Source organism: Callithrix jacchus, chromosome 4, assembly GCF_049354715.1.
Source record: "Callithrix jacchus isolate 240 chromosome 4, calJac240_pri, whole genome shotgun sequence".
NCBI lineage: Eukaryota > Metazoa > Chordata > Mammalia > Primates > Cebidae > Callithrix > Callithrix jacchus.
This window is the reverse complement of record NC_133505.1, coordinates 112,300,133-112,320,894: the sequence shown is the minus strand read 5'-3', so window position 1 is coordinate 112,320,894 and position 20,762 is coordinate 112,300,133. Positions and strand designations below refer to the sequence as shown.

Sequence of the window (20,762 nt, the reverse complement as noted above, 5' to 3'; positions counted from 1 at the left end):
CAAAGCTGAACACAGTGGTTATACCATTGATTTTAGGATTCTACTCCATATTTATAAGTATGAGCTTTTAAAATTTTCTTGTTAAAAAATGTATGAATTTCCCTTAAAGATACATCATCCATTTATTTAAGCCTCCTTTAAATTAAAAAATATTTCACATATTTATTTTATTTCTTAATAGTAAGGAAACTCAAGCATCTCACTAGAATCTCAAGTCACCTGTTTTTAAAGACGTTATAGATCATATTCCTTGTTGAAATTGGCTTAGATAAATAAGAACCAAAACCCAGATTGGGATGGGAAAGGTAATTAGTAGCCATTAGTAACAGAAATCTTTAGAATGCAAATTTATAACATAGTGTGAGTGCTCAAATAATGATATACTTAAATGTATAACATAAAGATTTTGAAAGTTTTTTTTTACCTGAATGTTTTCATTTTGTTTTTAAATAAAGAACCTTACCTAAAATCTATTAAATAATATATCTGTAGTACAGTAGGGCACATTTGACTTATGGGTGATGTGCTGCACTTGAGTATATGTGTTCAGAATCCTCTTAAACATGAAAGTTTATAATATAATACTTAAGAATTTTTCTTAATGTCATCTAATTTGCGTGATCATCGAGTTCTGGGTTGTTGTTTTTTTTTTTTTTTGTCTTTTGAAAAATACATTTATTGAAATCATATGCCACACTACATAAAAATGGAACTGAATAATTCAGGATGTATTACCATGAGGCCAAATTCTGATAGCCCTTTGTATGCCAATCACATAATTGAATCCATGGTTTTTGTATATTTTTTGGTATATCTCTTATTTAAAAATGAACTTATTCCTTAAACGTGTGTGTAGGAGGAGAATCGCAATCACTCTTTTTGTTACTAAATCATGACCTTTTTAAAACTGATCTTCGTCCTCACTTACTTTATAAGTTTAATTTTTGACACTTTTGTTTTTTATTAGAGAGTGAGCAGGAGAGGGGGTGGAAAAGAGAGTCATTTGTGTTATTAAATACCTGTGTCCAAGTCCTGGGCCAGGGTTGCTGCTGAGTGCTTTGCTTGGCTATCCCATTTAATCCTTCATGTAACTGGAGATGAGAATTCTTAGTTCACACTATAAGATGAGGAAATAGACACTCAGACATTTAAGTGAATTGCTTAAGAATTCAAAGCTAATAAATTATGATGGTTTGCACTCTGAAAGAAATATTTTGCTGTTTAGGCATGAAAGATTCAGATACTAGAACTAGGAAATGTGTTGGTGATCCTCCACTCTGGACCAGTTTGCAAACTGACTCACAGAGATAAATAAGAGGCTATTATGGGTTATAAATCAGCAAGCAGAATTTAGGAAATGGTCTCAATCCCACATCAGCAAAAACTGCCATATCTTTACCTGTGTATATTGGGTTTCTACATAAAATTTTGTTTGTAGAAAAATTCTACACTGGTATGATCATAAGGATCATTCTAGGGAACATTTTTTAAAAAAAGAATTTACCCCAGAAATTGATTCACAAAGTCTGCGGAGGAGCTCAGTTCATATATATATTCTTTTAATTTCCCACGATTCTGATGGTCAGCTAGATTTTCAAACCATACATCTATACAGGCATCTTCATTTTATATATAAAGAAACAGCTTCAGCTGGGCGTGGTGACTCATGCCTGTAATCCCAGCACTTTGGGAAGCCGAGGCAGGTGGATCACCTGAACAACATGGTGAAACCCTATCTTTACTAAAAATATAAAAAATTAGCTGGGAATGTTGACAGGAGCCTGTCATCCCAGCTACTCAGGAGGCTGAGGCAGGAGAATTGCTTGAACCCAGGAAGTAGAGGTTGCAGTGAGATGAGATTGTGCTACTGTACTCCAGCCTGGGTGACAGAGCAAGACTCCATCTCAAAAAAAAAAAAAAAAAAAGAAGAAGAAAAATAGCTTCAAAGAGATGTGAGATCTTTAGAGGCCTTCATTACCAGAATTGGAATTCATGTTGCCTAACCCCCAATTTGTCTTTCATTAATACCTTGCTAACTAGTGATGCATCAGTGGCCCTTTCTCCTTTATGTCTCGTTTATATTATTGTATATTGATAACATTCATTGTGTATATGTTTATATATAGGCATTATTAATACATACATAAGAAGTTACCATTATTTTAACTTTATGATTTTCATTGACTTGTGTGGTTAATGTGATTTTTCTCTTTTTTTTCTTCTTTTTTTTCCTATGTGTAATTCTTAACCATTCTATTCATATAACCATAATCTACCAGAATATATTTTTCTTAGAATGTAACATTTTTTTACATGTTCACTTTTAAGTAGATGCTGGTTTTAAGAAGTGCTATGTGGACATTCTACAAAATAATGAGATTCTTCAAAGCCATAAAGGTTAAGAAATGTGGAAAACTCTGAAAAATGGTTGCAAATTTAAAGAGAGTAGAGACATGAAAATTAAATGCGATTTGTGAATCCTTGACATGACCTGAATGGGTCTCCCAGAATTCATGTGTGAGAAGCTTAATCCCCAATGTAACAGTGTTGGGAGGTGAGGCCTTTTGGGGGCTCTGCCCTCATAAATGGGTTAATGCTGGTACAAAAAGGGTTTTCAAGAATGGGATCACTGACTCTGGTGCTTCCATGGTCTTCCATATGAGAACACAGCAAGAAGCCCATACCAGGTGCCAGCACCCTGATCTTGGATTTCCCAGCCTCTAGAACTGTGAGACATAAATGTTTGTTCTTTATAAATTATCCAGTTATAGCATCACAAACAGACTAAGACAGTCCTGGACTGAATCTTAGATTGAAGAAAAATACATTATTGGGATAGTTGATAAATTTTAATATGGACTACATTATAGTATTCAATATTATTTTTTATTGTGATTACTGCAGTTATGTAAAAGTATCTTATCTTAGAAAGGGTACACTATAAGCTTGGAATCATAACAAAAACTACTCCCCAAAAAGTGTCCTGTATAAAAGAAGTTCATATAGAACCTAATTCACTTGATTAGTGTCTCATATGTTTGCCAAACTTAAAGCTTCGAGCTAGCTTTTTAAAAAAACTTGAGTGGAAGAGGCGTACAGTAACATTTTTCTCCTGAGTCATTTTCTTTATAGGGATATTTCTCATTCTAAGTATTAAGGTCTAGATTCCCATTTTGAAACACAAAGACATAGTTACCAAAAATATTGTTTACTTTAGCAATATCAAGTGTTTCCTTTGTATTGCAAGAAAAAAAGAGATATCTACTGATTTTTTAAACTGTTTTATTTACTTATTAATTTTTTGTTTTTACACAAGGTCTCACTTGTTTGCCAATGCTGGAGTGCAGTAGTGCCATCAAAGCTTACTGCAGCTTGGAACTCCTGGGCTCAGGAAGTCCTCCCACTTCAGCCTCCCAAGTAGCTGGGACTACAGGCATGCACTGCCATACCCAGCTAAGCTAATCTTTGTTTGTTTGGTTTTTTTATTTTTGTGGAGACAGGATCTCACTGTATTGCCCAGGCTGGTCTAGAACTCAAGGCTCAAGTAATCCTCCCACCTTGACGTCCCAGAGTGCTGGGATTAGACGTGAGCCACCACACCTGACCTGTTTTCTTTTATTAGTCTTGCTATTGCCAAAATGTCCTTCATGCCTTGTTATTTATGGTAGCATGAATTAAGGATAGCATATATACTTGGCTTATCTGGAAACATTTTGGACTTCGTTGTTTTAATAACCAAAGTAGTCGTTAGAGGTAGAGTTATTGTACATGGTAGGGCTAGCTATTAGAAAGCATTCCAGAAACATTAATTTTGATAATACAGCTCTACCAGCAACAAAATTATCTCAGCTATGAAAATATTTATTGACTAATTACTGTGTATGTCAGGTACCATGCTAGGCACTGGGAACAGAGTAATGAATCAGAGAGAAACTTAGGTTTGAACTTTCGAGGGAACTGCTGTCCTATCCCAAGAATCCCTCTGTTTAAAATTGTGTTATTGGGGAAAGAAAATAAATGAACTACATAAATCCAGGTAAAATATTTAGACAGATGTAGGCAGTGACAAAATAATATATTTAAAAGCTGAAACTTTTCTGTTGAGGGTGAGGGACATGACAGTCCTAGATTCTTTCCTTAGTTACCTAAATTTAGTTAGTAACACTTTTATATTATGAATTAAAAGTGGCCCTAGCTTCTAAATCAGAGAATCAATGCTACCTATTCAGGGTTTGGGAAAGGGGATTTATTAGGCTTGTTACACAGTGTTTGAATAGTGCTTATGTCCTCCAGCTTCTGTTGTACAACTCATAAACTCCAGCTATCCTTTTGTTGTGACACAGTTGGTCTTTTGCCTTTCAGATACACTGTGTATTATCAGTGGAGTGTATACCATATTGTATCTGCTCCCACATTTAAATATTGCTTTTGTTTCTTCTGCTGTTTCACAGTATACAAAGGTGACTCTGGCTTAAGGAAAAATTTTAGAGATAAGGAACTTTTACTTACACCACTATTCTTTAGTTTTTTGACTCAGTGCTAAGTAGGAGGAAGAATCTGAGAATATTAAAATATGTTAAAGAAATATAAGAATATGAAGAGAATTACACCGGAAATGTTTTCAAATATTCTAGGAAAGATTTAATACAGTAAAGCTTTAGTAAACTAGAACTTACAAGCAGTGAATCATTCCAGATAGCCGAGGGTTTCTCCATTTGAATACCAACGTTTAAAAGATCTCTCCAAAGTACTAATACTACACTTTCTATAGTATTCTGTATATAGCTTAATATTTTATTATGAGAACAAATCATTATATTAACACTGATCACAACTGTGTAAAAAATTATGTATAAATGCAACAAAGAAAAAATAATGAAAGCTTTTTTTAGGTTAGTATTACGAAGTCATACCTTTTTTCAAAATTGTTTTAAGCTATGGCACAGTGATTTGGGGGTTTGGGATGTTTTATTTGGTTGTCTTTGGAATTGTTAGTATGTTAAGTTTTTATTTTTGACATTCTTTTATCAACTCTCTGTAGTGTTTTGTGTCCTATGTTGACTGTCACCTCCCGGGACTGTGCTGCCTCTAACAGGAAGTCTAAATATTTCTTTAAAAGGGTCTCTTGTTTCAGGTGCCAGCCAAGTCATTATCACCATACATCATCAGCTCATTTTGCCCAGACATTAGAGCACTTACAGATTCAAAAGTTATTTTGAACAGAGCGGAAAGGAAAACGTAGAGTATTTCTCCATTATAGAGTTCCGTGATTCCCTGTTTCCTTGCCTCTGTCACCAGGAAGCTGAAAGGTTTATACATTGTATTTTGAAGAGATGGTAAAGGAGACAAACCCAGAATTGTGCTAAAGGAGTAACACAAAGTTTCTTCATGGTTCTAATTTTGTTTTTTTCATTAGAGGAGTTTGACTTTGCTTTCTTTGTTTTCCTATGACAAGAATGTTTCCATTTACTTTAAATGTTGTCAGTACATCACACCAAAATCATGAAAAACCCCAAATTAATCTTATTTGTAATACAATTGAATTTAAAAGGAAGTTGTGAATTGCAGCCTCCTTTTAATTGGCAAGTGAATGTTAACAAAAATCAATCAGGCTTTGTAACTCTAGCACAGGAATCCCTGAGTCAGATTCTTAATTCCTTCTGATTAAAATTTTAACTTATTAAACTTGTACATCTAAGACATTTTGGTACATACTTGAATGCTTTACTGAAAACAACTAAAGCTCACGTCTTATTAAACATCTTCTCAAATACTGATCTGATTTTTTATGATTTCTAATCACATTTCAGTTTTACATTATCAAAATATGTATGGACCTACTTCATATAGTTGTCGTTTTTAATAACTATATACTACAGTTTTTAATGTATAACTAAAATAAATTTTGGTCATTTGTACAACGGGCTGTTTTTGCCTCTGTAGTTTCATTAACGTCAATCTTAAGTAAGCACAGTAATTAAGAAAGAATGAATACTTTCACATAGAGCAACAGAATTTTTATCAGAATATATTGTAACCCTCAGGTTTCTGTTTTGGGTGATACATACTGCAACAGTTTAACTTTCTCCATGTCTACATTTCCTGTTCAGGGGACAAAACAGGTTTAAAATCCATTTAATGCACTAAGGATTCTCAAAAGGCAACAGAGTATTTTTTTCTTCAACTGTTTTGAGTCTTATTATTGTTGGATTTCTTTCTTGGAATAGATGGGGAAAAAAAGAATCAAGTGATGATTCATGGAATTGAGCCAATGTTGGAAACACCTCTGCAGTGGCTGAGTGAACATCTGAGCTACCCGGATAATTTTCTTCATATTAGTATCATCCCACAGCCAACAGATTGAAGGATCAACTATTTGCCTGAACGGAATCAACCTTAAATGGGATTTATCAGAGCATGTCACCCTTCTGCTTCAATCAGGTTTGATGGAGGCAACCTGACCAGAAACACTTCTCTGCTGCAAGCCCAACAGGAAAAAGATTCCATGTCAGATAGGGCAATTGGGTTGGTCTTACTTTGCATCACCGCTGCTTTCCTCCACTGCCATCATTAAACCTCAGCTGTGACATGAAAGATTTACAGGACCACTGCAAGTCTTCTGTAAAATATAATGAAGCCGAAACCTTTGGCCTAAAAAGAAAATGGAAGTATGTGCCACTCGATTTGTATTTCCGATTAACAAATAAACAGGGGTATTTCCTAAGGTGACCATGGTTGAACTTTAGCTGGAGAGAGTGGAAACATTGGTTTAATTTTCAAGAGAATTAAGAAAGTAAAAGAGAAATTCTGTTATCAATAACTTGCAAGTAATTTTTTGTAAAAGATCGAATTACAGTAAACCCATCTTTCCTTAACGAAAATTTCCTATGTTTACAGTCTGTCTATTGGTATGCAATCTTGTAACTTTGATAATGAACAGTGAGAGATTTTTAAATAAAGCCTCTAAATATGTTTTGTCATTTAATAACATACGATTTTGTCACTTTCCAAGTACTTTCTGACTCACATACAGTAGATTGCTTTTGACTCTGTGTTACCATTTTGACTGGTCATCACTGGCATGGGGTGGATATAGGGTTATAGGATTATTTGTCTCAGGAGCTGTCATAGAATTTCTTGCTGCCAATTAAAAAAACCTGTGTTCTTTACACACTAAAGTTATAAATACTGTAACTGTTTATCTTTGCTGTTTTATCACAGTAAACCTGTCAAATCACAGTATCCTAAGCATCTATATATGATAATTTTGCATTTTTGGAGAAACCCATTTCTTCCAAGCGAGGGTTTTTCATTAGCTCCAGGTCTGATTTTTCACTGTGGTCCCCTGGCAGCCAGTCTTTTGAAGTGTAAAGATTATCTGTCTCCTGACTGCAGTACCTTTTCTTTAATTTTAACCAAAAATATCCAGAGGTTACTGAAGTTCTTACTCAATATAAGGAAAGTTTGCTGCACTTTATTACCAAGCCTCTGGGATTTTACTAGTCAAATATATTTGTGCATTACGTTTCGGTTCTTGTGAGCTAGCTTGCTGTCCCTATTGAATGTTGACTCATTTGAGTATGCTAAAAGACTTATAGTATCAGACGATCATGGTTTTAGATCCCATAATAAAAATGAATGTTTTTCTTATAAAAAATTATATGAATGCTGAAGCAGGATCCTACTATTGTTCATTGCTTCCTTTTTCCTTTTGTGATTTCTCACTGATTAATAGCAGATTTCTTCATAAAATTAGATAAAGTTGGTCAAAGACCAGATATTCTGGAATGGAAATTGTAAAGCTTAAAATGAATAACTGGTACAGAATGCAATCTCAGAAAATTAGAAGCAAGTAGAAAATAATTGGTTTATATAAATGAAAGTGCCATTTTAGTAAAGGCAGGGAAAAAAATAGCAATATTTGAGTTACGTAAGGATAAAAAATCCACTGACTTGTATTTTTGCAGAAGAGGTTGGTCTGAATATGATTGTTCACATTAAGAGTGTTTATTTGTCGGTTCGGTTTGGGGATTTTCCCCCTTGATGTTTTGACAGATCGAAGTGAGCGTCAGTGAGCAAAAGGATCAGAATGCAGGGAACACTAAGCTGTGACGAAGAACGTGTGGTAAGAATGGAAAGCCAGAGTAGTTTTATACAGACAAGACCAGTGTCAGGTCTTTGCAGTAGGCTTGAGTGACCTACTGATCTAGATTTGAAAGTAAATTTTGTCAAGCCATTGCCCATTTTTACTTCTTCATTCATTATTGTACCAGCATCATAACTTTATTACTCTAATCCCAGGTAAGTCAAGCCTGTAATGCCCCAGAAGAAAAGGAAAACCAGAAATTCCTGCTGGGTTTAATAATCTATTTTTGTTTCTTTTTATTTGAATATTTAAATTTTATGGTTTATTAAAAAAATAAATAAATGTTGTGTCCGTCTTCATTAAAAACAAGTTACCCGTTGGTGAAATTATTAAAATTTCCTTAGTCACAAACTATCATAAAAATTCTTTGGAGAAATAGAAAGCATGGAGGGATATAAAAGAGAATATGAAAGAAAATTGGAGAAGGCCCCCAATATGCTTATTTGACTAATGGTGGGTAAATCGTGACCTCCTAGGAAAATAGAAATAGGATTTTAAGTATTGACATTGTTAACTAGGAAGGGGTAAGTTCAGATTAAAGTAAACTATTGTCCTTCATAATGTTGATTTTCATTCAGGTGACCTAAATTCTGACCATGGATAGAGTTGACTTGATAAGCACCCAAATTTTTTTACAAATTTAGGGACCCAAAGTAACTTGTTCATAATTTAAGTTGACTTATCAGTCTTTATAGGATGATGCGGTATAAACCATATTCCAATCTGAGTGTGAGGTGAATTCGTTCAGTGTACTGGTCTTGTTACATTTATAACTGGAAACAAGCTAGGAGTGGATCATTTTCTGAGAAAACGATATATAAGATTTGACATTGTGTGACAATAGTTTTTAATGGTTGTCTTTCTAGAGTGTTTTTTTAGTAGACTATTTGAGGTAACCTTTTCTTCAGTTTTTAGAAATTTGGTTTATGTGGGTCATGCCAGAGAATGACAGTCTCACTTTTATTTAACATGCCTCTGATATTTAAGTCTGAGGTAAGTTGGGTTTCCTGTTACATGTGCCAGCATGGTTGAAATACAAATGTAGAACCTTGGGGTATGATAGGAAAATCAAGTGTGGCCATGTTCAGGAATATTTGAGCCTATTCGTTGTCAATCACTGCATGGAGTCCATCAGAATACCTGCTTGCCTGAGTTCTGTTATCCTCTTGTTTTCTAAATGTATTTATCTCCTGGTCTGAAAATATTAAAAATTACAGGGATGGTAGAGAGGAAAGAAGAGAGGCATGCTCCTTTTCAGATCATTTGAAATTAAGTAAAAACCTGGTCATTATAAAAATGTATTTACCATGTAGCTTTATTTGACAAAAGCATCTTTCACATTATCAAAAATGAGTTATAAATTTGATTCTCCATTCTAACTAGCAAATATAGTACTGTGAAATCTAGTAGCACAATATAGTAACCATAGAATGAAAGACTCAGTATTTAGGTCTTTTAGGTAGCTCATTAGGTACTTGGGTTTTTAAGTGTAAAATCATTTTTATTAACTGTTACTATATTAGAATGATAAACTGAGATGAAAATAAATCTGAAGATTGAGGGATGTCAGTGCACTTTGACATTATCAGTTGACTCCTCTGAAAGTGATTAGTTTGGCTTTCTCTCTGTAGCTTCCTCACCTCTACATCTCAAGGATAAATGAAGTACAACCAGGCATTTTCCATTTTTTCCCCCAGTTCTCAGTGGAGTATTCAGCACACCGTTGGTGTTTAACAAGTGTGTGTAAGAAGAAAAGAAGGATTACTTAATAATGTTATAATCCGTGTTATATTTTTCTGGTAAGAATACCAGCCATAAAAATAGAACCTTGTCATTTAGAAATCAGTATACAAAGTGCACTTGGTTCGGCCTGGCATTAGTAATGAAGACTTGCTTACTCAAATCGACTACTTTCAGTAGGAACCACTGTGGACCAGATCCTTGCGTCAGTCCACATTCATTTTAGTTGCAGTGTAGACCGCAGCACATACCTTCTGTTTCGACATCACTGCAGCCCCTAAAACTGGAGCTATTCTCACCAAGCATCTGGAGGTATTTATTAATTCTGACCTTTTCATAAATGAGTGATTTGTGTCTTGCTTTTGCTTAGAACTTTACTTCTGAAAATAAGAGCTATTTAACTGAACATTTTCCAAACTTTCTTGACCATAGAATTAATTTTTCTTTCCTAGGATCACAACACCCTATTGAACTCTAGCATGGGATATACTTCATTAAATCATTAGCTCCTAATGACCTAGAGTTATAGCATAAATCTTACTCTTCCCTTCCTGACAACTCTTTAGCTATTTGAAAGAAGCTCTCAAGCATCTGAGTCATCTCCAAACAAAATTGCTCTAGTCTGTTCATTCCTTCCTCCAAATATGTCCCATTTTGTCAGTGTCACTCTTGAAATTCATCTACCAAGTACATATTGTATACTGAGTAAAACATGCCAAGTAATGTGCTGTTCGCAGGGGATGGAGTAGTTTAGGTTTTCATAATGTCAGTATTGGGTGCATAGTCTGCTCCTCGGTGCCATAATCTGACAGATCACATCCAGAGTAAGATTTAGTTAAAGGGCTTGGAATTAACCATCAGTTTTCTTTATGAAACATCCATCCAAATATTAAAACTCAGGCAAGTTGACAGTGGAGAGAACCTCTTCTCAATTCGTAGGTATGAGAATAAGTAGAAATCCAAGAGGAATATTTGCTCTCAGGGAGTCACCATAAAACTAGCCAAGAGAGCCATGGAGCTGAAACATGGTATTCTGTTATCAGTCACCAGATAGAGTGTGGCTAAGGTCAAGCAGAGAGGGACTGGCTTCACAGATGGGTGGTTTCCTGTGGCACTGGCACATAGAGCAGGTATTTCTGATCTCTAGCTATACTTGTCTGGGACTTGACGACTTTGTCTTTTTGTGTTACCTAGTGCATATTTTCCAAGTAAGGTATGTTGTTGAAAGCTCATAATATTCTTGTTACTCGAAACTTAGTTTTTAGCTTTCTTTTACAAAGACAGTAATTCGCTGACCTAGAAACTATCTGACCCCAACAATTTTGTAAAAGCCAAGGGAAATTTTTTACCTTCTGACTACCAGCCTTTTTCTGTGTATGCCATCCCAAGCATGTCTCCCTGAAGATTGGTCATGCTCACTGCCGATATTTCCATAGCTCCTTTCATCATTGTTTTGAAATTCATTATAATGAAATATGAAATGTCAGCTTATCCTGATGTCTGTTGTACTGTGTATTGATGCTGATATTCAGTGAAGTATGACAGAAAATTATTGATAACATCTGAAGGTATCACCAGGTCTTGGAGCCAACTCTAAAAAGTGAGGGAGCAAATCAGGTAAAAACTCATTTTTGAACTGATAGTCCATGAGATATTGAAGCAAAAAAACAAATGCCAGATGGGTTGTGATTGTCAGTAATCCAACTCAGATGTATGGTGGAGAGTTTTCATTCTAGGCAGAACAAAACTCACATGTTATTCTGGAGGCAGAACATTTAGAACATCTCAATAAAACCAGCTCTAATTGCTAATTCTGTGTTAGGCATATTCTCCTAGATTTTATAGGATTCCACATGATTCATCTGTTTATTCAAACATTTATTGAGCACATAGAATAGTGGAAGTTTGAGGAAAAATAAGACACGGTCTCTGACCTTAAAGGACCTTCTCTATAAGAGGAGAGAAGACAAAAATAACTGTACAGTTTGCAATGAGAAAGGTACAAATAAAGCACTGAGGAAATAGAGCTGAGAGAACTGTTTACTTTGAGTTAACTTAGATGATCCCTTCTTGGCCTCTCAGCAGCATTTGACACTTGATCACACCTTGTTTCACTCTTGAAACACTTTCTTCACTGGGCACCACACCCTTCTGGTTTTCCTCCTAACTGCGCCTTTCTCAGTTTCCTTTGACTCTTAAATGTTGAAATATCCCAGGGCCCAGCCTTTGGTTCCGTTTCTCTAGCTACACTCAGTAGATGAGTGCATTCCATGGCATTTAACACCATCCATGTGTTATCTCCAGTATTAATCTCTCTCCTGAGCTCCAAACTTCATACCCGACCCCCTACTTGACATCCATCTCAGATGTATAATAGTTCACCTCTTTTGAGTGGGGGTGGGGAGGTCAAAGTAGAACTCTTGATTTTCCCCCAAACCTATACCTCTCCCATTCTATTCCATCTGAATAAATGCAACCTAGTCACCCAGTCCCAACACATAGGAGTCCTAATTTAATTTCCCCTCTCTTCTCACCCATACCATAGCCATCAGTGAGTCCTGATGAGCCTACCTTAAAATATACTCAGCCTATCTACTGACCACCTTCACTGCTACCATGTAAATCTAAACAACCAACCATCATCTCTCACCTGGACTACTACAGTAGGCTCTTATTCCTGCTCTGCTCCCCTTCCGTCTTCAAAGTATAATGTGTTTTTTGAAACAAGTGACATCATGGCAGTTGCTTAAGACATTTCAATGTGTTTCTATCCCACCCAAAACGTATTAAGCTCCTTACCAGTTCTTCATCTAGTCTCTGCATCTGACATCTGTCACTCTGCCTTGGCTACTTTAGTATATCTACACTGGCCTTGCCCATCTTGTCCCTTGACTATGTCAAGATCATTCTCCTTCCAGGGACCCTGCACCTCATGTCATCTCTACCTGGAACTTTGTTTGCCAGGCTTGCCTCCATCCAGGTATCTGCTTATATGTCACCCTTTCTTAGAGGTCTTTCCTGACCACCTGATCTAAAATTAAACCCCAAGCCTACTTCTAGAGCTATCTCTGAGTCTATCACTTATATCTCTTCATCACTTTCTATCTCCTCTTCATAGTATATCTCACTCTGAAATTATGTATTTATTTGTTTATGGCTCTGTAGCTAACAGTTACTGAATGTTTACAATGTTCCAGACCCTGTTCTAGGTGCTCTTCAAATATTAACTCTTTTAATTAAGAGCTATTTGAGATCATCACTAATATTGTCCCCACAGGGAAACAGATAAAGGACAAGGAACTTTCTCAGCATCATGATAGAGTTGGATTGAAACCTGGCAGAATGGGTCCAGAGACCACACTCTTACCCACTTCCTGAATTGCCTCGCCTTAACTTTTGATCTCACAACAGACAATAAGTTTGAGGGCAGGGACAATTTCTCTTTATCTCCACACCTCTGGCTTATCACAGGGGGTTATTAAGTATTTGAATAAGTTTCAGTAACGTATGAGTAGGTTAGGAAAAGCTTTATTGAAGTGGCTTTTGAGCTAGAACTTGAAGAAAGGGTAAAATTGAGGAAAGCGGGAAGAAAAGCGTGTGATGATGAGGTAGATAGAGCCACCTAAACAAAACTCAGAGGGATGGTTGTCCAATTGGGCTGCACCTAAGTCACTTGTAGGAGACAGGGAAAGATACAACAGGAAAGGTACATTCTGACAAGATTATGAAAAGCCTTGAGCATCAAGCTAGGGAGATGAGATTTTATTTGAGGTGCAATAAGAGCCACTAAATATTTTTAGCAGTTAGATCATGTGTTCACAGCAGCCTTTTAAGATGGTGACTCTGGTGGCAGTATGAGGGAGGTTTAGAGTTAAGTCTGTTCTAAACCTAGGAGAGCAATGACAGAGCTACTGTAATTTGCTCAGCCAGTGGTTTTCCAACCTATTTTCATCAGGAAAATGTTCTTCAATAAAACCTTACTCAAATGTTCAGTAAAGTAGGTCAAAGAGGAGCTTCTCTGGTTTTAGCAGGGTGGCTGATCCAGAGTCTGTCCTGCCAACCCTCACTTGCCTGTTATGCCAGTCTTTTGGGCACCTGTTCAGGATCTCTGTGCCCCTCAGACAACTGATTGAACAGCTCTTGCCTGGCCCTATTGATAATAAAGTCTGATGAACAAAAGCAATAGTGTTGAGAGTGGAAAGGGACATTGAAGAGAAAATACAAGAAGAATCAACTGAACAATATGGGAGACCAGGAAGGAAGAAGCCAGTGGTGATGAAAACTCCATGAAATGAGAGATTAGTTACCCACAAAAGAATTTAGCTGGGAGAAACAGATGATATGTTTAGTTTTGAACCAGGATTAAGTACTCAGACTTGAGGTGTTAAGACAGACAGGGGTTCTCAACGTTGCCCTCACTTCCCAGTCACCTGTGGAGCTGTTTTCAAAACTACACATTCCTGTACCCCACCCCCTCTCCTGCAGTCAGTTGAATCAGTTTGGGCGGCACCAGGTCTCAAGCTTTGTGTAACACTTCACTAGTGATTCTGATTGCACTACTAAAACGTTGTTGGCATAGAATCATCAGTGAGCATTGTAAATGTGAGGCTGAGCTCCTGAGATCAGCATTGGAAATAGTCACCTACCTGGAAGGGAGAGTTGGGAGTCAAGAGACTGGCATGGAATTGAATCAGTCGCACTTGCCAATGGCTTTTACATCTTTCCACCTCTCCCCTTTCTCACTGCAGATTCATTCAAGCCACTAATATCTCTTGCCTGTTACAGTGGCCTTAGAACTAGAGGCCCTACCTATGCCCCTTTAATTCCTTTCTCCTCCTGGCAGCCAGAAGGATCATTTACAAATTCAAGTTAGGTCCACTCTTTCTTGCTTGCTCTTGCTCTTTTCTTTTCTTTCTTCTTTCCTTTTTTGATGAAGTCTTGCACTGTCATCTAGGCTGGAGTGCAGTGGCTCTCAGCTCACTGCAACCTCTGCCTACTGGGTTTAAGTGATTCTCCAGACTCACCCTCCTGAGTAGCTGAGACTATAGGCACATGCCACCATGCTTATCTACATTTTTTTTTTTTTTTTTGTATTTTTAGTAGAGATGGAGTTTCACCACGTTGGCCAGGACGGTCTCAATCTCTTGACCTTGTGATCCACCCGCCTCGACCTCCCAAAGTGCTGGGATTACAGGCGTGAGCCACCGCTCCCGACCCAGGTTCACTTTTTCTCTGCTGTTTGAAATACTTAGATGGATTCCTATTGCCTTTAGGATGAAATCCAAAATCTTTATCATGATAAAAGCTTTGCAAGCTCTGGATCTGCCCCACTAGATGTTTTTTCTCAAATTTTCTTCCTCTTCTTCATGATCCAGCATACTACGCCTCTTTCAGAGTCTCAAACACAAAACTGTCTCTCATTCTACACTCTTGCCTCCACTGCTTCCTCCCTTGAATGTCTCCCCTCTCCACTTCCTTTTGCTTACTAATTTCTACTCATTTTTTCTCTCAATTCTTCTGGACTTTCCAACTGGCCAACCCCTTCCTGTTAGGGTTACCAAGACAGCAGATAAAAATACAAGACACAGCTGGGCACAGTGGCTCATGCCTGTAATCCCAGCACTTTGGGAGGTCGAGGCGGGCGGATCACCAGGTCAAGAGATTGAGAACATCCTGGCCAACGTGGTGAAACCCCATCTCTACTAAAAATACAAAAATTAGTCAGGTGTGGTGGTGTGCCCCTGTAATCCCAGCTACTCAAGAGGCTGAGGCAAGAGAATCACTTGAACCCTGGAGGCAGAAGTTGCTGTGAGCTGAGATTGCACCACTGCACTCCAGCTTGGCAACAGAGCAAGATAAAGGTAAAGCTGAATTTCAGATAAGCTAGAAGTAACTTTTTAGTATAAGTATATCCTATGAAATAGTTGGTACATATTCACACTAAAAAGAATTTGTTGTTTTTCTGAAATTCAATTTCAACTGAGTTTTCTGTATTTTCTCTGGAAACCCTATTTCCTGAACTAGATTTGGTTAGTACTAGATTTCAGCTAGAACGACCTAGCTCTCCTATCCTAACTCATTCTCACTTGTATTAATTGTCTCATATCTGTGTTTTCTGGTATGCTCTTAAGTTCTGTGAGGACAGAGACTGGGTCTGCTGTGTTCACCAATGCTTAACAGTGCAATGGCATGTCACAAGCCTTTATTTTTATTTTTATTTATTTATTTTTTGAGACAGTCTTGCTCTGTCACCAGGCTGGAGTGCAGTGGTGCAATCTCGGATCACTGAAATTTCCGCCTCCCAGGTTCAAGTGATTTTCCTGCCTCAGCCTCCCGAGTAGCCGGGACTACAGGCATGTGCCACCATACCTGGCTAATATTTTGCATTTTTCTTAGTATGGTGGGGGGTTTCACCATGTTAGCCAGGATGGTCTCCTGACCTCGTGATCTGCCCGCCTCAGCCTCCCAAGTGCTGTGATTACAGGCGTGAGCCACCCAAGCCTTCATTAAATGAATGAACACGATGAGAGACTTACAGTTCCAGAGAAAGGCCAGGACTGTAGATTCTGGGAAGTTTTCTGCCTAGAAGTGACCTTTGAAGTGGAAGGAAGGGATGGCACATAACAAAAGTATAGAGTAGAAAGAGAAGAGGAGCCCTTGGCTGACCTGAGGGGACTACCTCTGCTTAGAGGCAGATATTTGAGACAATCGTGCTAAAGAATTCACAAACTACAAGGGGATTCAGGGAAATTACTGAGACCAGGCCTTTGGATTTGGTGATGTGGGATGACATTCAAGAGAATGTGAATCCAATAGGTATTAGGTTGCTGATGTGACTCTTAACAAATTTAGTGATGGGACAAAAAAAAGATAAGACTGTAACCCAGCTGTTAGCATGGTGGAGAGAAGGGAGACCTGCCTCAGCGTGTTGGTGAAAACGAAGGGGTCAGTGGACATAGAGGGTGGTTGTCCCAGGAAAAAGGGTAATGGCTGGTCTGGGAAGAAGTAGAGAAGATGGACTAAGAAAAGAGGAAGAGGCTGGGTGCAGTGGCTCACGCCTGTAATCCCAGCACTTCGGGAAGCCAAGACAGTCAGATCACCTGAGGTCAAGGGTTCAAGACCAGCCTGGCCAACATGGCAAAACCTTGTCTCTACTAAAAATACAAAAATTAGCTGGGCATGGTGGCGCACGTGCCTGTAATCCCAGCTACTTGGGAGGATGAGGCAGGAGAATTGCTTGAACCTGGGAGGCAAAGGTTGCAGTGAGTTGAGATCATGCCATTGCACTCCAGCCTGGGTGATAAGAGCAAAACTCCATCTCAAGAAAAAAGAAAAGAGAAAGAATGTTTCACAAGAATGAGGATGTAAACGATTATTACAGTCATTCTTCATAAGTTGGTTTCAAAAATATCACACTGTCCTTATTACTAAAGATTCTATACAGGGTTCACTAAGAATATAACCTGCATTTGAACATACTAAAGGTTTCTTAGCCCAGAGATTCTCAAACTTTAACAGGCATTGGGATCAGCACTTGCAAGATTTTGATTAATTAGGTGGATCAGGGCCTAAAATCACTTCCTACAAACAACCAAGCTGCAGATCTTAGATTTTTTTTTTCATTTTTACATTTATTAAGCCTTTTTTCCTTCTTTTTAAAAATGACAACTGAATATAAATGTTTTACACTTGGCTTAAACTTGCAGTGAAATCTTTAAGAAAAATTGAACATCTTTTTTCCTGAAGGTAGATGAAATGTGATCAAAATACATCTCACAAAAGCATTCTAGTTCTAAATAACAAAATACTTATGTGAGTCAGGTGCAGTGGTGCCTGTAGTCCCAGATACTCTGGAGGCTGAGGTGAGAGGATCCCTTGTGACCAGGAATTTGAGGTGAGCCTGGGCAACATAACAAGACCCTGTCTCTAAAAAATTAAAATTAAAAATGCTTAATGTGTATCTCAAGCATTAATTCCCTCAATACTAAGCAAGGAGTTATCTTTGGAATTTGAAACTGCATTGTTTTGGAATGTAAGAAAATAGAAAATTGCTTAAATGCAGGATGTGATATTGATAAGATAGCTATCTGTATAGTTAATTACTAATCATTTGAGGGATCTATTGTTGGTTGATTCAAAAGGAATTTTAAAAAGAAATATTTTCTTAAAATATTTTATGGGTCTTACATTAGTATGATTCATTACTAATGGTTTAGAGATGATTTAAAAATGTTTACATTAAGCAAAGTAATGCTTTTTAGCAGAAAAACACCATACATTCACGTGTCAGTTAACAAAGATGCGTTCTGAGAAATGCATCATGAGGGTGATTTCGTCATTGTGTGAGCATCATAGAAGGAACTTACATAAACCTAGATGGTATAGGCTACTACACACCTGAGCTATCTGGTGTAGCCTATGGCTCCAAGGCTACAAACCTGTACAGCATGTTACTGTACTGAATACTGTAGGCAATGGTAATGCAATGATAAACATTTTTGTATCTAAACATAGAAAGGTGCCATAAAAATACAGTATTGTAATCTAATGGGATCACCATCATGCATGCAGTTTGTCATTATCCAAAGTGTCATTTTGTAACCCATAACTATTATGCAAGTGTGCTATTTACAACTTAACTGTAGGATTATTTCTTTAATTCCTAATTTAGAATTTATGTATATATTTATTTATTTATTTGAGATGGAGTTTTGCTCTTATTGCCCAGTCTGGAGTGCAATGGTGCGAACTCGGCTCACCGCAACCTCTGCCTCCCCAGTTCAAGCTATTCTCCTGGCTCAGCCTCCCAAGTAGCTGGGATTACCAGACACCCTGCTAATTCTGTATTTTTAGTAGATAAGGGGTTTCTCCATATGTACTAAATTGGTTGGTCAGGCTGCTCTTGAACTCCCAACCTCAGGTGATTTGCCCGCCTCGGCCTCCCAAAGTGCTGGGATTACAGGCATGAGCCACTGCGCCCACCCTAGAATTTATTAATCATGATGAAGGCCTTACTTTTCAGTCCCATTAGTGCATTTCTGGCACTTCATGTAAAACCATATTTGAATATGATATTAAAATGAGCTCTTCACAGGCTCATTGGTCTACCCATCAAACCATGTGCTAGATCTTACAGAAAAGCAAAAGGCTCAAAGAGAATCCAAGCATAAATCAAAAGAAAGAGTTTCTTGTAACCTGTAGCCAAATTTAAAGGTTTTCCTCCTTTGGAGTCATTCTTTTTCATTTATGTTTTACTTTCAAATAGATAGTACATGCACAAAATTCAAAAGTGAAAGTCTCTCTCTCTCTCTCCCCCCGCCTTCCCCTTCCTCCCTCCCCTCACCCCATCCTGTCTCTTCTTCACAGAACTCCTTTGTGTTAACCAGTTTCTTCTATATTTTTCAGAGAGCTTCTAGGCATTGTGATGTGTTTATGCACATGAGCATGTGCACACTCGGGATAGTGACATAGTGTACTCACTGTTCAAGAATTCTTCTTTTCTCTTTGTATATTTTAGAGTTTTTTTTTTTTTTTTTTTGAGACGGAGTTTCGCTCTTGTTACCCAGGCTGGAGTGCAATGGCGCCATCTCGGCTCACCGCAACCTCCGCCTCCTGGGTTCAGGCAATTCTCCTGCCTCAGCCTCCTGAGTAGCTGGGATTACAGGCACGCGCCACCATGCCCAGCTAATTTTTTGTATTTTCAGTAGAGACGGGGTTTCACCATGTTGACCAGGATGGTCTCGATCTCTTGACCTCGTGATCCACCCGCCTCAGCCTCCCAAAGTGCTGGGATTACAGGCGTGAGCCACCGCGCCTTAATCTACTCTGTTACCGTTGATAGATGCATAACTCGGCAGTTTTGAAGAAAAATTTTTGAAATTTTTCCAACATTTGAATTTTTTTCATAAAGTTGTATGCAAGTGAGTATGTTTAACATTTAGGACCATTAAGGAGGAATGTCTGGATGCCTACAGGGCAATTCAGTGTCACTCTAAACTGTCTCCTTACATTTCCAGAGACCATCTGGAAAGCTTTGAAGCCTCTGCTAACTGTATCCCACGGTGCTATGAGTCCCTGCTGCGTTTCACAGGACACTAGAACAGAGCTAGGAGAAGATGCTGTTCACTTCTGCTTGTCAGTAGACCTACCCATTAACATCATCAAGAAGTTCTTCAAGGAACTAAGTTTATGTCCTGTGACTTTTGTGCCTGTGGATGAACATTAGGGCGATTCAAAACCAATGCTAACATTTGCATGCTTTGTAATGATGCAAACATAATTACTGTGTACAAAAATGCAAATCCAGTAGGCATCTGAGAGACCTAACTTAACAAAAAATGGCTATGAAGTTCCAGTGGGGCCTCCAGCAGACACTCCTTATCCATTTATCCAGTCGTTCATCTAGTTAACACATATTTTTAAACATTTATTATGTTCCAGGCACAGTTCTAGGTACTAGAGATATGATGATTAAATATAGACAAGGTTCCTGCCTTCATGGAGCTTATATTCAGTGGGGAATATCAGACTCCACCTTACAAAACCAACTAATCTGTCTCTTTCTCATCCTTGTCATCACTTTCTCTCATACTCCCTTCTCTCTCTCTCTCTCAGTCTCTCTGCCCACCCCCTGCCCCCACAACCTGTAAAGCCCTGTGCTTTGCTCATGATTTTCACCAGTCAAGATGCCTTTCCTTGTCTAAATTAATCTACGCCTCTTCCAAGTGTTTTTAAGTATCTTTGTGCCCGGCAGGATTTGTAGTGCTTTGGGGTGCTCCATAAAACCAACTGAATGAAGGTCCTGCTCTTGTTAATAAGGTTCAACTTTCTTTAAGTGAACTTTTTTTTTTTTTTTTGAGACAGGGTCTTGCTTTGT

General features: G+C 37.8%; 1 protein-coding gene across 9 annotated transcripts in view; it reads left to right on the top strand.

The window, feature by feature from the left end:
* Positions 1 to 20,762, top strand: part of ATG5 (autophagy related 5) — a 277,829-nt gene that overhangs the window by 144,837 nt on the left and 112,230 nt on the right. For 5 of the 9 annotated variants that reach the window (XM_035296419.3, XM_008994843.5, XM_054254309.2 and 2 more), the window contains one exon: positions 6,228 to 7,657. The exons of the other annotated variants lie outside the window; for them this stretch is intronic. In XM_035296419.3, coding sequence (XP_035152310.1) covers positions 6,228 to 6,364 — 137 coding nt within the window. In that variant the 3' untranslated portion in view covers positions 6,365 to 7,657. Of the gene's footprint in view, positions 1 to 6,227; positions 7,658 to 20,762 lie in introns of those variants that run through there. 9 annotated transcript variants of the gene reach the window in all.